This window comes from Vipera berus (genome assembly GCF_964194415.1).
Source record: "Vipera berus genome assembly, chromosome: W".
Classification (NCBI taxonomy): Eukaryota; Metazoa; Chordata; class Lepidosauria; order Squamata; family Viperidae; genus Vipera; species Vipera berus.
This window is the reverse complement of record NC_138210.1, coordinates 56,774,457-56,789,557: the sequence shown is the minus strand read 5'-3', so window position 1 is coordinate 56,789,557 and position 15,101 is coordinate 56,774,457. Positions and strand designations below refer to the sequence as shown.

Here is a 15,101-nt window from a genome sequence, read left to right as displayed (position 1 = left end):
TTATACAGTAGTTGTCATATTATTTTTTCTTTTCATCTTTTGGCTTTATTCCTAGTTATCTGTTTATCAGAATCTTTGTACTTTTCGTTTGCTTTTTTAACTGCTTATTTCCATGGAATATATTATTTTTTTAAAGGATCCTGTATTATCATAATCCCTTACAAACACATGAATTGAATACTAGCAGCCTAAACCTGAATCAGCTATATGCACATACATAAAGATACACATGGATGAAATGCAATGTAGAATTTTAAGGGTGGCTGTGCCTACAAGAACAGAAGTGATGTGTTTCCAAATGTATCCTCACTAGATCACCGTTGTGTTTTATGGCTTTTTATAATCATTCATAATTATTCATTACGGTCACAATTGAGACTACCACTTCTGTTGCTAAGCAAGACAGTGGAGTTTTGCCCCATTTTACAGCCTTTCTTACCGCAGTTGTTAAGTGAATCACTGCAGTTAAGTTGGAAACACGGGTGTTAAGTAAAATCTGGATTCCCCACTGACTTTGATTGTCAGAAGTCACAAAGAGTTGATCACATGACCCAGGGACAGTGCACAGCTGTCATAAATATGAATCGGTTGCCCAGCATCTGAATTTTGATCATGTGACCATGGGGATGCTTTGGTGGTTGTGTGAAAAATAGTCATGTCACTTTTTTCAGTGCAGTTGTAACTTTGAACAGTCACTAAACAGAACTGTTGTAAGTCAAAGACTATCTGTATTGCATTATATTAAATCACTAGAGGTTGGTTCTTGAGTTTGATAGTATATAAACAAATAAATACAATCTCTTCCTCTTTTTTCTTTTCTTCTCTCTAGGTCATCTTCCATCCAGAATTTCTGTCTTCCACTAGTCCGTTGCTTCCTGTTGACTATGAAGAATTTGTTAGAGGCTGCCATTTGGGAGTGTTTCCTTCCTATTATGAACCATGGGGCTACACACCAGGTAGGTGGGTTGTAAGGGCAGGCTTGTGGGTATTGACTCAACATGCGCATGCACACACACACCCCATTCCAATGTACTTGGGTACTGAAAATAAACCCTAGTATTTCTGTCATCAGAAACACAGAATGAAATAGATTACACAGTTGTACTCAATAGATTACTTAGTTGTGCTCACTTTGAAGACATCTACAGATGTTCAAAATTACAACAGCATCGAAAAAAGTGACATAATTATTTTCACACTTATGACTGTGGCAATATCCCCATGGTCACGTGATCAGAATTCAAGTGCTTGCCAACTGCCGTGTGTTTATGACTGTTGCACTTTCCTGGGATCCTGCGATCCCCATTTGTAACCTCTGCAACTGCCTTCCAATAAGCAAAGTCAATAGACACCAGATTCACTTAACAACTGCAGTGATTCATTTTTAACAATGTTTCAAAAAAGGTCATAAAATGAGATTCAACTCAGTTAACAACTGCCTTGCTCAGCAACAGAAAGTCTGGGCTCATATGTGGGTCAAAATGTAGTCAAGGCCTATCTGCATACGAATATAGGAATTTATTTTTTGCATAATTAAGTGGTGTATTATAATGATCAGTTTTAACTGCCGGAAAACAAGAAATATGAAAAATTGAAAGAGCAGTTGGAAATGAGAATAACTAGGAAAGTATTTAGAGAAAAGGACAAAATTACATTTTGTCACCTGTTGTTGTTTTTTTTAACGGCGAAACTGAAATTTCCAGGCAGTCTCCCAAACTATATTATCTTTGGAATAAAGCAAATACGTAAATATTTTGGCTGTACTTCAGTTTGTTCAGTTTCTGTTTATAAACAGGCCAAAAAAAATTATCTACCTACTACTAAAGTGCTTGTTCCTGTAATTGTGCACTGGGTAAAATAGTGCATTTTATTTGGGGGCAACATTTTTGAACCAAGGTAGGGGTTCGGAATGAGCAAATTTTATAAAATGTTTTATAAAATAGATAGGGTTCGCAACTTGGGAGTCCTCCTAGATTCACGGCTCACTTTGGAAGACCACATAGCGGCTGTGACTAGGGGGGCCTTCGCCCAGGTTCGCCTGGTGCGCCAGTTGCAGCCCTATCTAGGCCGGGATGACTTATGCACGGTCACTCACGCGCTCGTGACCTCTCGTCTAGACTACTGCAACGCTCTCTACATGGGGCTGCCCTTGAGGACCACCCGGAGGCTCCAACTGGTACAGAATGCAGCCGCGAGAGTTGTGTTGGGAGTTTCCCGATACTCTGCTCCGTGAGCTGCATTGGTTGCCAGTTGTCTTCCGGGTGAGATTCAAGGTTCTGGTAATGGTGTTTAAGGCCCTACATGGCATGGGTCCGGAGTACCTTAGGGAACACCTGCTGCCGGCATCAACTTCCCTTCGCCCTGTGCGTTCCCACAGAGAGGGCCTCCTCGGGGCGCCACCGATCAGAGAATGTCGATTGGTGGCCCCCAGGGGGAGATCCTTCTCTGTGGGCGCCCCGGAGCTATGGAATCGGTTGCCGGTTGAGCTCCGGATGGCGCCCGATCTTCGCTCCTTCCGTCGCGATCTAAAGACATTCTTATTTGAACAAGCCGGCCTGGCCTGATGGGGGATGGGTGGGGTTTTTTTATTGTTATTTTAATATTTGTATTTACTGTTTTTAGTGGGCATATATTTAATCCTTTTTTAACTTTTGTAACTCTGTATTTTTTTATGCTTGCCCTGTTCACCGCCCTGAGTCCTTCGGGAGAAGGGCGGTATATAAATAAAATTATTATTATTGTTATTATTATTATGACAAAAATTATCATAAAACAGTTTATGACATAATACAAAATGCCTTGCAACATTTCCCATACTGTTTGACTGTGCTACACAGTTCAACATGGGGCTATTTTCAAGAGGGATACCTCTGTGAATATATGCCAACTTTTCCAGTGAAGGCAATGCCTTAGAAACACTTTCACTGTTGGAAGATATTGAGGAAGGGAATATGTCTGAAAGGACAACCAAATAGGCACAGGTTGTCAGTGGATACCACAGTGTCACAAAATTGCAGCAGGTATGTTTTGCACATAATTCTGCATGCATCTTGTTACTCTTGAGGCCTATTAACTTTCCTTCTCCTCCAGTAGTCAATCAGCTTTCCATGTAACTAATGTTATGATTATATCACATCATGTAAATCATCTATTGATTAAAAAAATAAATAAATTATGTGAGTAATTCTGGTTTGGCTAGAAAAGGATGAAAACTCATTTCTGAACCTTATTAAGGGAACAGATATAAAAACAAAATTATATTATGAATCATGGCTGAAATGAAAAGAGGGGCAGATACGTAAATGTAAATTTGAGGAAAGCACAGCCTCCTGTAATGCCTACAACAAAGTTCTGGTGGTGATAAAATAGCTGTTTACTATTTTTAACATTTGATGGGTTAGGGTTGGGGTTTTAATATGTTTTTAATTACTGTTTTAAACTTGGGCATTACATTTAATCGTTTTTTAACTTTTGTATTCTGTTTTTATATTTATTGCCCTGTATACCGCCCTGAGTCCTTCAGGAGAAGGGCGGTATAAAAATATAATAAATAAATAAATAAACATGTACATAAAATCTGTAGGGAGTGGAAAGCTTAGTCAACTCAAGTGACCAAAACTGAACAGGCTCCAAGGTAAATTCTTGAGGTAGTGCATATCCCCAGCATTTAATCCCTCCGTGTCCTCCAGTGACCTCTCTTATCCTCCAGCTGAATGCACCGTGATGGGGATCCCCAGCATTTCTACCAATCTCTCTGGCTTTGGCTGCTTCATGGAAGAACACATAGCAGATCCATCTGCCTACGGTTGGTATCACATCGGGACCTCTGGAAACAGGGATTGGCACAGTGGGAACAAATGCAACCTTTGCTCAACCACAGCATAATTCCTTCAGGTGGATCTGGGGAGAATAATTTGGGTGGGTAGATCAATCTATATATTTCTGGAGGGGGAAAAAATATTGGGAGAAATGACCTAGGGCAGGGGTAGGCAACCTTGGCTCTATTATGACTCATGGACTTCAACTCCCAGAATTCCTGAGCCAGCTGGCTCAGGAATTCTGGGAGTTGAAGTCCATGAGTCATAATAGAGCCAAGGTTACCTACCCCTGACCTAGGGTGATTCCATTCTGCTTGTTCTAGCCCAGTCTTAGCTGATTAAAGCAAGATTTCTGGGGCATAAGGGAGCAAAAATTCAAAGATCAGTGGTATTCCACTTGGAGAAGGTTGAGCCATTTCAATCTACTGTATATGATAGATGTTAAGATATTTAAATTTAGTAGCTGGAGCAGTGGGATTGTGTAGTGAGCCAGAACACACAGTTATAGCTGATTGGTTGCTACGCTGTGATTGGTTGCTATGGGTCTGGAAGGGGAGTTTCCCTTTTCCCCCCATCTTTTTCTTCCATGTGTAAAATATATGTAAAATTTATTTATTTATATAAAAACTACAAGTACGAGCCAGCATCTGTGATTCCATTTGGATACCAGCTGCACAATTCCCGGACAGTAGAGCATCATAAAGGCAGGCGTGTACTGGATAAAACATTTTTCATTACAGGCAATCCTTGACTTGTGACCGTTCATTCAGTGACTTTTCAAAGCTACAACAGCACCGAGAAACGTGATTTACCAGCAGTCCTTCTTACACTTACAACCTTCGGAGTGTTCCCACAGTCACATGATCAGAATTTGGATACTTGGCAACTGACATGGCTTTATGACAGTTGTAGTGTCCCAGGGTCACACGATCACCATTTGCAACTTTCCCAGCTGGTTTCCGACAAGCAAAGTCAATGGGGAAAGCCAGATTCACTTTAAAAACATGTGATTCAATTAACGAGCATGGTGATTCACTTAAGAGCCATAGCAAAATAGGTCACGAAATTGGGAGCAGCCACAACAGTCCCCTAACTTACCAATAGAAGTTCCTGTCCTAATTGTGGTCATAAGTCGAGGACCGTCTGTATATTACTCTCTAGCATCTCAGGCAACAGCCATTCAGTTAGGCATAAGAGAGTCAGCCTTGTCTTCCTTTGGTCAGTTGTCAGCTCTCTGTATTGAATCCAAGGTGATGACGTGCTTTTGATATCTTTTTGGTTCCCACCAGGGATCTACATCTTAGACAGGCGTTTCCGAGGCTTGGATGAGTCGTGCACGCAGTTGACCTCTTTCCTCTACAGCTTCTGCCAGCAGTCACGGCGGCAGCGCATTATCCAGCGCAACCGCACAGAGAGGCTTTCCGACCTCTTGGATTGGAAATATCTAGGAAGGGTGAGCTTTTTCTTCACAGTGACATGCAATGGTGGCAGTCCTCCCCCTCCTCTACTCTATATGGCAGCTCACCTGCTTTCCTTCCTGTGTTGTAATCCCCATGTTTGCCTCTAGAGGGCGGATAGTGCAAATACTACTTTATCTGTGTTTTTTTTCACTGAAGGACCTTTCCTGTTCAACCAGTTCTTTATTATGATCATAACTTCTCTTCTCTGCCCTGTGCAATTTCCTGGAAGCAGAAATAAATTTGAGGACAGATCAGGAATATTACCAGCTTTTGGGGGGGGGGTAGGAGGGTTAAGTAAAAGCACCTGTCAGTAGATTATGGGGAGTAGTACAAACAATACAAAGGGACGCGGTGGCTCAGTGGGTTAGGACGCTGAGCTTGTCGATCAGAAAGTCGGCAGTTTGGCGGGTCGAATCCCGAGTGCCGCATAGCAGAGTGAGCGCCTGTTACTCGTCCCAGCTTCTGCCAACCTAGCAGTTCGAAAGCACGTAAAAATGCAGGTAGAAAAATAGGGACCACTACGGTGGGAAGGTAACAGCGTTCCGTGCGCCTCTGGCGTCTAGTCATGCCGGCCACATGACCATGGAGACGTCCTCGGACAGGTGCTGGCTCTTCGGCTTTGAAACGGAGATGAGCACCGGCCCCTAGAGTCGGAAACGACTACTTTTTTACAAACAATTATGTGCATAATTATTTATTTACAATGTATAAGGTCTCCAAGAATTTTTTACCCACCTATAACAAGGCTAGTGTCAAATTATTCTTAACTCACTGTTGAAAAGCTGGGTATGATAAAAGCTCTCTGAAAAGGTTTTCTTCCCAATACATTCTGGTTCATGTCAGAACGCAACTCTGCATTTGAAGTGATTGGATTATTTTCCTTTCTTAAAGGAAAAAAAATAGAGAAGGAAAAAATGTCTACTTCATAAACGATCATTATTAAATCTTTTCTTACCTAAAGAGTAAATTGCCTGTACAGAATTTCATATACAGGTCCTAAGTTCCTAACTTAGAGAAAATCTACTACAAATGAGGGAGAAAAATTCTTGTTCAACTCAACTTTATCAATGAAGTCCTTAAAGCAAATGATAAATTGCGCATTCCTGTGGCAACTGCAATTCACGCACACATGTACTCCCCTAAATGAGAGCTTAATAACTGGAAGATATCTTATACAATAATATAAATAGTCCTAAACTTATGACCATTCATTTAGCAACCGTTCAAAATTATAATGGTGCTGAAAAGAAGTGACTTAACAACAACTTCTTACAGTTATGACCATCCAAGTATCCCTGGGGTCACATGATCAGAAGTCGAGCACTTGGCAACTGGTATGTCTTTATGTCGGTTGCAGACTCCTGGGGTCATATGGTGGCCATTTGCAACCTTCCCAGCCGGCTTCTGATTAGCAAAGATTGCCCCTCCCCCACTGAGGCGGAAACCGGACTTATTTAGCAATCACAAGATTTACTTTAAAAAACGTGGTCATTCACTGAAGGACCATGACAAAAAAGGTCATAAAATTGGACTCAGTGCATTTAACATCAGCTTGCTTAGCTTAATTCTGGTTCCAGTTGTGGCCACAAATCAAGGATCACCCGCATTTTCCTTATAGGCAAAAAGGTATTGTAGATTTCTTCAAAATGTTCATTTTGAAAGTTATATTTGTATAGGAAAGCATTCCACTCCATAAGCTGCAATACAAAGCGATGTTGCTACAAATAGGAATTAATTTCATTTATTCAGAAATGTGCAACATCTTATTGTTTTGATGTTTATGAAGCCTTCATTATGGGGCCCAAAGTTCATTCATCCCTAAAGTCAAAAATCAACAAACTGTTGGAAATATTGTAAAATTCTAGGTCTATTTAAGTATATGCTGAGATTTGGTAATAAAGTAAAACTGGAGAGATAAAATAGATTATAGGATAAATACATTATAGGATTAAAGATGTAGCTATTGATATGGGTTCCTAATTATGGTATCCTCCAGATGTGTGATCTTCAGCTTCCAGAATTCCCCTTAGCCAACTTGGCCATCTTGGCAAAGGCTGATCTAGTAAAACAGTGGTGGGAAATACCTATCTTTTTAATCAAGGGTGAACTGCCGTGCTTCCCACCTGCTTCACTTGCCCTTATCCCTCACCTGTCTCTTTTCCACAATCAACTTGCAATTCCGGAAGCGATCTGGCGTTTGCCAATTTGCTGGATGCCCTTTTTGTAGGCTGACAAAGTTGCCTCTGTTTCTCCATCTACAGAAAAGGCAGTTGGGTGGTGGGGAGAAGAACTCTGTGTGGGGAAGACAGGAGACCATGTTTTGATCTCACCCAGCCCTTGTTTTGAGCCAAATCAACTCATGGCAATCATGGGTTTCCAAGAAAGTTACACAGACACAAATGCAACGTAAAAATTGAGCTGCCCGGGGCAAAGCATGCCACAGCTTAAGTGTAGATACAGAGAAAGCTCCCCAGCTTATGCTCATCAGCCCCGTTCCTTCCATCCATCAAAGAATCTGACTGTAGAGAAACCTGATCCCATCAACTCTTGAAGACAGAAGTCAATTGTTTTAGAACCAAGTGGATGATTCTGCAGTTCTGGGCCCAAGGGGAATCTTTTCAATGAGTTTTAACTCTTGAAGACAGAAGTCAATTGTTTTAGAACCAAGTGGATGATTCTGCAGTTCTGGGCCCAAGGGGAATCTTTTCAATGAGTTTTGGAAAGCAGATGTGTGCTGCCACCACGTGGCTGTTTTGGAGTAATTACAATGTGGGCAGTCAGACCCTCCTACCCTATGATGTATTTCCTCTTCCCTCCCCTTTCTGGGATGGACTTCCTCCTCCTTTGTCTCTGGAGAGAATCCCATCCTCCATTATTATTCAGCTAACATGTGACAACAGCAGATGTGCAGTCACGGGGAATATTACCATTTTCTGACCTTGGAGATACCTTGGAAATATCTTGGAAATGCTGTACAAACATCATCTTAATCTACATGCAATAAAGATATTTCTATATGATAAAAGGTGTTTTCCGCGAGTTCAACTATCTGAAGAGAGCTGTTAATGTTAAGGAAATCTGCTTATCTAGACCATAGAGGTCTTATCAAGAGATTAATTAATACACAATGGCTTGGATTCAGAATAGTCAGAAAATGGTAATATTCCCAGCGACTGCACATCTGCTGTTGTCACATGTTAGCTGAATAATAATGGAGGATGGGATTCTCTCCAGAGACAAAGGAGGAGGAAGTCCATCCCAGAAAGGGGAGGGAATAGGAAATACATCATAGGGTAGAAGGGTCTGACTGCCCACATTGTAATTACTTCAAAACAGCCACGTGGTGGCAGCACAAGATGTGTGTTGACTGCCTGACTGATAACAAATTCTATTGCTTGCAGTGGGAATGGGAAGAAAATCAGCAATGGGGGCAGAATCCCAGCATTCATTTTCTCTTTTCTCTTACCATACTCTTCTTTGCAGTATTACATGTATGCCCGGCATATGGCCCTTGCAAAGGCCTTCCCTGATAACTTCACCTATGAGCCACACGAAACAACTGCGGTAAGTAAGGTCCCTTGTGGGAAACGAAAGAGACCTAAGCCTAATATAGGGTCCCCTTACAACTTGATTTACAGCTGTTCATTTAGTGACCATTCAAAGTTAGAGTGGCATTGAAAGCAAGAGACTTAAGGCTGATCCTTAGATGCAGCAGTCTCCACAGTCACATGATCAAAATGTGGGTGCTTGGCAACTGGCATGTGTTTACAATAGTTGCAGCATCCCAAGGTCATGTGGGCAATTGTCTGAGCTGATACTGGATTTTAAAGACTTGCAACCACAACTGAGACCAGAGATTCTGTTGTTAAGCAAGGTGTTTGTTAAGTGAATCGTAGTAAATTTTACAGCCTTTTTCTGCTCAGATTTTAAGCAAAAAAAACCTGGCAGTTGTTAAGTGAATCCTGTGGTTATTAAGCAAATTGGGCTTCCCCCGTTGACTTTGCTTGCTTGGAAGCCAGCTGGGAAAGTCCCAAATGACACCCATGCCTTAGGAGATCAGAGGAATGGGGAAGAGACAGAGGCAGGAATGAAAGCGAAAAATAATGCAGTTGTTCCATTATAACCAAGCTCAAATTTATGAAAGGCAAGAAGGCCAAAAAAGTAAATCTAAATATACTGCTTGGTGATGCACAGTAGAATGACATGGTTTTCTAATCACCTCAAAACAGGTCATCCTCCACTTACAAACCATTTATTTAGTGACCAAAGTTACAATAGCACTGGGAAAAGTGATTTACGGTCATTTTTCACATGTCAGTTGCAGCATCCCTGTGGTCATGTGATCAAAATTCATATGCTTAGCAACTGGCATGTATTCATTATGGTTGCAGTGTCCTGGGGTCACGTGATCAGCTTTTGTGATCTTCCGACAAGCAAAGTCAATGGGGAAACCAGATTCACTTAACCACCATGTTACTAACTTAACAATTGCAGTGATTCATTTAACAACTGTGGCAAGAAAGGTTGTAAAACGGGGCAACACTCACTTAACAACTGCCTTAGCAACATAAATGTGGGCTCAATTGTGGTCGTAAGTTAAAAACAACCTGTATCTAGAAAGATTTTTTTGCCTTGCTAAAAAAGCCTGAAAGGGTTGAGGAGATAAGATTTGCATGTGATTTGATTCTGCTGTTGATCACGAACTCCCAACTGGGCATATGTGCCAAATTTGTAGGGTATGTCCATTTATTTGAGCCAGTTCCAGTAGGTGAACTTGAAGGTTCTAATAAAAGTAGATTCTACAGCAGTGATGGCAAAACTTTTAGAGACCGAGTGCCCAAACCGCAACCCAAAACACACTTATTTATCGCAAAGTGCCAGGGCCGCATCAGCGTTGTGGTGCCCTCAGGGGGAGCAGGGAGACACCTCTGAGTGCCGCCTCTGGCATGCAAAAACTGGGACGCAAAAATGGGCCACCGTGCTGCAAGACACAAAAACGGCCACCGACACCCTGCAGGGTGCAGGTACAAGGCACTGCACCACGCAAGAATGGGGCAGGGCTAGTGAGTATCACGCAGGCACTAGCCCCGCCCCATTTGCAGCCCCGTGCGCGCATGCACACATGTAAAATGCTTCCCCCTCCCTTTTCTTCCAGTCCACCAATTGACAATGGTTGGTGATCTCTGCTCTACCACCTCTACTCAAGCTTGCTAGTCATCCACTCCGTCTCCTTTGTGCTGTGCAGGGCTCCTGCTCCGGGTGGCGGTGGTGGCCTGATGGACCTGCTGCTAGTGGTGGTGGCGGCACGCGTGCCAACAGAGAGGGCTCTGAGTGCCGCCTCTGGCACATGTGCCATAGGTTCCCCACCACTGTTCTACAGGATGAAATGTCCATTGCACAGCTTGAGGCTGAAAGTCCATGATGCAGGTCCCAGTAACCCTCCATCCAAAATGGTTCCCGAGTTGTAAAACTGCTAGAATGAGAAAACAGTAAATCCAAGTGGCTAATGAAAGAGAAGGCTACTTTATTGATTGCATTCCTCTCCGTTGTCTGGAATGCAGTTCTCAAAGGGCAGGTAGTGTTCTCACCTTGGAAAAATTGGAATAGAAGCTGGGATGCTGGTCTTGCAGTCTGGTTTCAAAAAGAGAGTTCAGGGCTTCTAGGAAGTGGTGGAAAGCAGGAGGGGGTGGACAAGAGACCCCGGGCAACATTGATTGATTTTTTTCACCCTTCTTTCTTTCTCCCATCCACTCTGCTCCCCTGTCCTCAACTTTGCAGGCTCAGGGTTTCCGCTACCCGCGCCCAGCCTCGGTCCCACCCTCTCCTTCCATCTCCCGCCACTCCAGCCCCCATCACAGCGAGACGGAAGAGGACGATGAGCGGTACGACGAGGACGAAGAGGCCGAAAAGGACAGGCAGAACATCAAGCCCCCAGCCATGATGGGTCCGGTCCCTGAATGGCGAAAGCACTCCAAGAAGGGGTCTAGCGAGGCAAGCACTTCCTCCAATGCTAGCACCCCCACCCTCCCCAGTAGTCCCAGTGACCTCAGCAGCCCCACCAGTTCTCTGATCGAAGAGAAGAATTAGGTAGGCAGGCTGACTCGCCTGCCTGCTCTTTTTTCCCACGCCTCCCCCTATCCTCAAGAGGCCAGCTTGTTACCTAGCGCTGCATTCTGAAAGAAGCCTGGAGTGTAGGTTCTAGGGTGTTCCAGTCAGAAATGTTGGGGGCTTACACTTGACAGTAGTTCGGTTAAAGAACGGTAAGGCAGTCTCTGGATGACAGAATGGCCAAGGCTGGAGGACCTCTTCCTCCGGAAGGTGTCAGGAAGTGACCCGTTGGCTCTTTTTGCAGAACACAAAAGAGAACATCCTTGTGTCAAGCAAGGATCAAAAATGTTAAGGTCGTGCGTTTCCTCCTCCCAAACACCCTCCCATATGCTGCTGATGTTTTGGAAGGCATTCTCCAGGTCTTAAGAACCTAGCTGCATTTAAAAACAATAATAAGAACTACTACTAATGGGAGAAAAGGGAAAAGGGATAGGCCTTCGTAGGAAGGACACAGGAAAGGTATCGTGTTGCCTCCCTTTCCCTACCAACAAAGGTTTCCTTGAACCAGAAACAGAGCAGACCTTTTAAAGGCTGCTCATAAAACGAGTGCGTCTAATATTATTATCTTTTGGGGGAACCCTAGACCAAGGGTAGGCAACCTTGGCTCTTTTATGACTCGTGGACTTCAACTCCCAGAATTCCTGAGCCAGCAAGGCTCAGCTTGGAAACCTCTCCCTTTCCCCTCAGAATGGCTGGCTCAGAAATTCTGGGAGTTGAAGTCCACGAGTCATAAAAGAGCCAAGGTGGCCTACCCCGGCCCTAGACGGTTGGCTGGCGTGGAGGCCTGGTGAGGATGTATGCTCAACAGGATTTCAGAGTAATCTGGAGGACTATGAAAGACAGTGCTCAGAGTTTGGGAACTTCCCTTTAAAAGCCATGACTCTGCACTTCTTTAGACACAGCCTTTTTGGGGGAAAAAAAGAAAAGAGGATGTTCCGTAATGTATCCAGACAATCTCAATTCAATACTTTGGGACCGTTTGCCAGTTAGCTGCGTCTGTTTCTGGAAAGGAATTTGCAAAGCCATTTAGAGCAAAGATTCGAACGAATGGAAGGTCTTCTGTAAAGGGCCGTTGTAGAAAAGAGCTGAAAAAGTGCCCATGGAAGAGGATATGGAATTTGACTGAGGAAAAGCTTTCCTGCTCAATGTTTTCCAGCCTGTTGTTCTCCAGATGTGCTGGGCTTCAATTCTCATCATCCTTGGCCAACGTGGCCAGGGACCAGGGATGGGTGTTGTAAAGTGCCCAAAGGATCAAAATGTGCACTTATATGAAATGCTAAGGTGCAAGGAGACTTAGGACCACCTTGCCACATAAATTGCTCTGTCATATTCCAGAGAGACTAAGTCCTTTTCAAGTTAGTGGTTTTTAGGGCTGCCTTTAGAAACAAACAAAAAAAAAGACTCTATCCCCGTGGACACTCAAGAGCATTCTAGACTGATTTCCAGGGTGGTGATGGCCATTCTGCATAGACCGTGATGAACTTCAGAAGACCGCAGAGTCAAGTTCTACTGCAGGATCAAGGCCAGCATTATAGACTGCATGCGAAACAAGCTAGAGGAGTGTTCTAAAATGCACTTTGCTCAAGGATAGTATTAATGGGACTTCCTTTCCAAGCTGGATGCACGAGTCAACCTGACTATCATCCTAGCTAGGTTTCATGGGAGTTACAGTCTAGCACATCCTGAGGAAAAGCTAGTCTAAAATCCATCAGCTCTCCAGCATCCATCTTTACTCTTAATGAAAGAGAGAGAGAGAGAGAGAGAGTTCTAGACTAAAATCAAATCACATTGCCCATCTGGTTAAACCCCTTGTGGTTTCTCTTAGAATGAGGCTGGCTATCAACGCTTTAGATTGGATTACTTCAGGGGTAGGCAACCTTGGCTCTTTTATGACTCGTGGACTTCAACTCCCAGAATTCCTGAGCCAGCATGGCTCAGCTTGAAAACCTCTCCCTTTCCCCTCAGCATGGCTGGCTCAGGAATTCTGGGAGTTGCAAGAAGTCCATGAGTCATAAAGCGGCCTAGGCCAGGGGTAGGCAACCTTAGCTCTTTTATGACTCGTGGACTTCAGCTCCCAGAATTCCTGAGCCAGCATGGCTCAGCTTGAAAACCTCTCCCTTTCCCCTCAGCATGGCTGGTTCAGGAATTCTGGGAGCTGAAATCCACGAGTCATAAAAGGGCCAAGGTTGTCTACCCCTGGTGTAGTTGGTTGTCTCTAAAGAAAGAGCCAGAACTGTTGGAACTGTCCCGATCATATACTGTAATGTTTGGGATCAGGGTTTTGCTGATACAGTATGAAACAGTGTGACCCTGCATCAGGGATGACGTAGCTATGACCAAAGCAGGCATTATAGTGCAGACAGGCAGCGAAGACGTGATCCTGGAGGCTGAGAGACTTAATTAGCTGTTATACGGATAATAGCCACCCTAGCACGAGAGGCAACTACCTCAAAAGGCAGAGCAGATGCCAACACACTCGAGAACCCTTTCTGTTCTGCTTCTGCCAATTTTATTTATCAATATGGAAAATCATTTTTTTACAGAAAAATATCGTGAACTTCCCCTTTCTCCCAATCCTTTGGTGCAATCATGCATGAAGAACCAGGTATTTTGGGGAGGCAGCCCTGCAAATTCCCGGCTTACTTGCCTCTAAACTTGGGGAAGACAAACAGTTTTTTTTTAACACAGCAGGACATTGGTTTGGGCCTTTAAACCCCTTTTCTCTTTTCTCCAACTTTCCCCACCTAGATTTTTATTTATGGATGTCAAAAAAAAATGCTTGAATTTTGTTGTGTCCCTTTCTCCCCCTTTGTGTGGAAAAACAAGACTATGAAGAAAACAAACGATTTCAGAATAAAATTTGCTTTGGAAATTGTTTTGGAAAATAGGAAGTGTGGCTTGTGCTGCAGAAAGGCTCTTCTGGATTCTGCTGGTTTTCAGATCCTTGAGACTTCTGTCCTTATCCTACACAGAAATAGCCATCACAAATAATACACACTAATTGCTGATGGTGGCACTGGAAAAGTAGTTCCTTTGTGGGAAGGGATGGCCATGATTCAAAAGGGTGTATCTGAGTTACACAATTGATTTGCATGCTGCAGGCTCAAGGTTCTGCCTTCAACTCCAGGTCCAGGTTTCTCATTGAGAACACGGTACATAATTACTTTCTGATGAGTATATTAATTGTGATGACTTTTTAATTTAATTTAAAATCGTCACTCAAGGCTAGCAAAAAATTGTCCTACTGGCATTTGTGATACAGCCCTGTTCGTTTTTTTCCTGCAGTTCCTTACTTAGAACTTCCAATTCCATATGGCTGTTATCTCAGATCTTCCATTAGCAGTAAATGGAATTTACGTTAGGAACGTTCCACGTTTGACTTAAGATGCTGGTTTCGTGTTAAGTTTGTCACTAGTTGTGACCGGATCCTGGATTAAACAGATCTTTAATCTAATGCAGCAGTTGCCAAACCATTAAGCTGGACAGACATATCCACTATACCAGGGGTAGGCAACTTTGGCTCTTTTTATGACTCATGGACTTCAACTCCCAGAATTCCTGAGCCGGCCATGCTGAGGAGAAATGGAGAGGTTTCCATGCTGAGCCATGCTAGCTCAGGAATTCTGGGAGTTGAAGTCCACGAGTCATAAAAGAGCCAAGGTTGCCTACCCCTGCACTAGACCATTCTCCCAATTATATACACGTTCACAGGATG

At 43.3% G+C, this 15,101-nt stretch overlaps 1 protein-coding gene across 1 annotated transcript in view; it reads left to right on the top strand.

Annotated features, from left to right (window-relative positions):
- Positions 1–12,102, top strand: part of LOC308676230 (glycogen [starch] synthase, muscle-like) — a 35,283-nt gene extending 23,181 nt beyond the window's left edge. Inside the window, exons 13-17 of the mRNA XM_081342036.1 lie at positions 830–956; positions 3,710–3,805; positions 5,108–5,271; positions 8,762–8,842; positions 11,057–12,102. Of these exons, the coding sequence (XP_081198162.1) occupies positions 830–956; positions 3,710–3,805; positions 5,108–5,271; positions 8,762–8,842; positions 11,057–11,365 (777 nt within the window). The 3' untranslated portion in view covers positions 11,366–12,102. The remainder of the gene's footprint in view (positions 1–829; positions 957–3,709; positions 3,806–5,107; positions 5,272–8,761; positions 8,843–11,056) is intronic.
- The last annotated feature ends 2,999 nt before the right edge of the window (positions 12,103–15,101 follow it).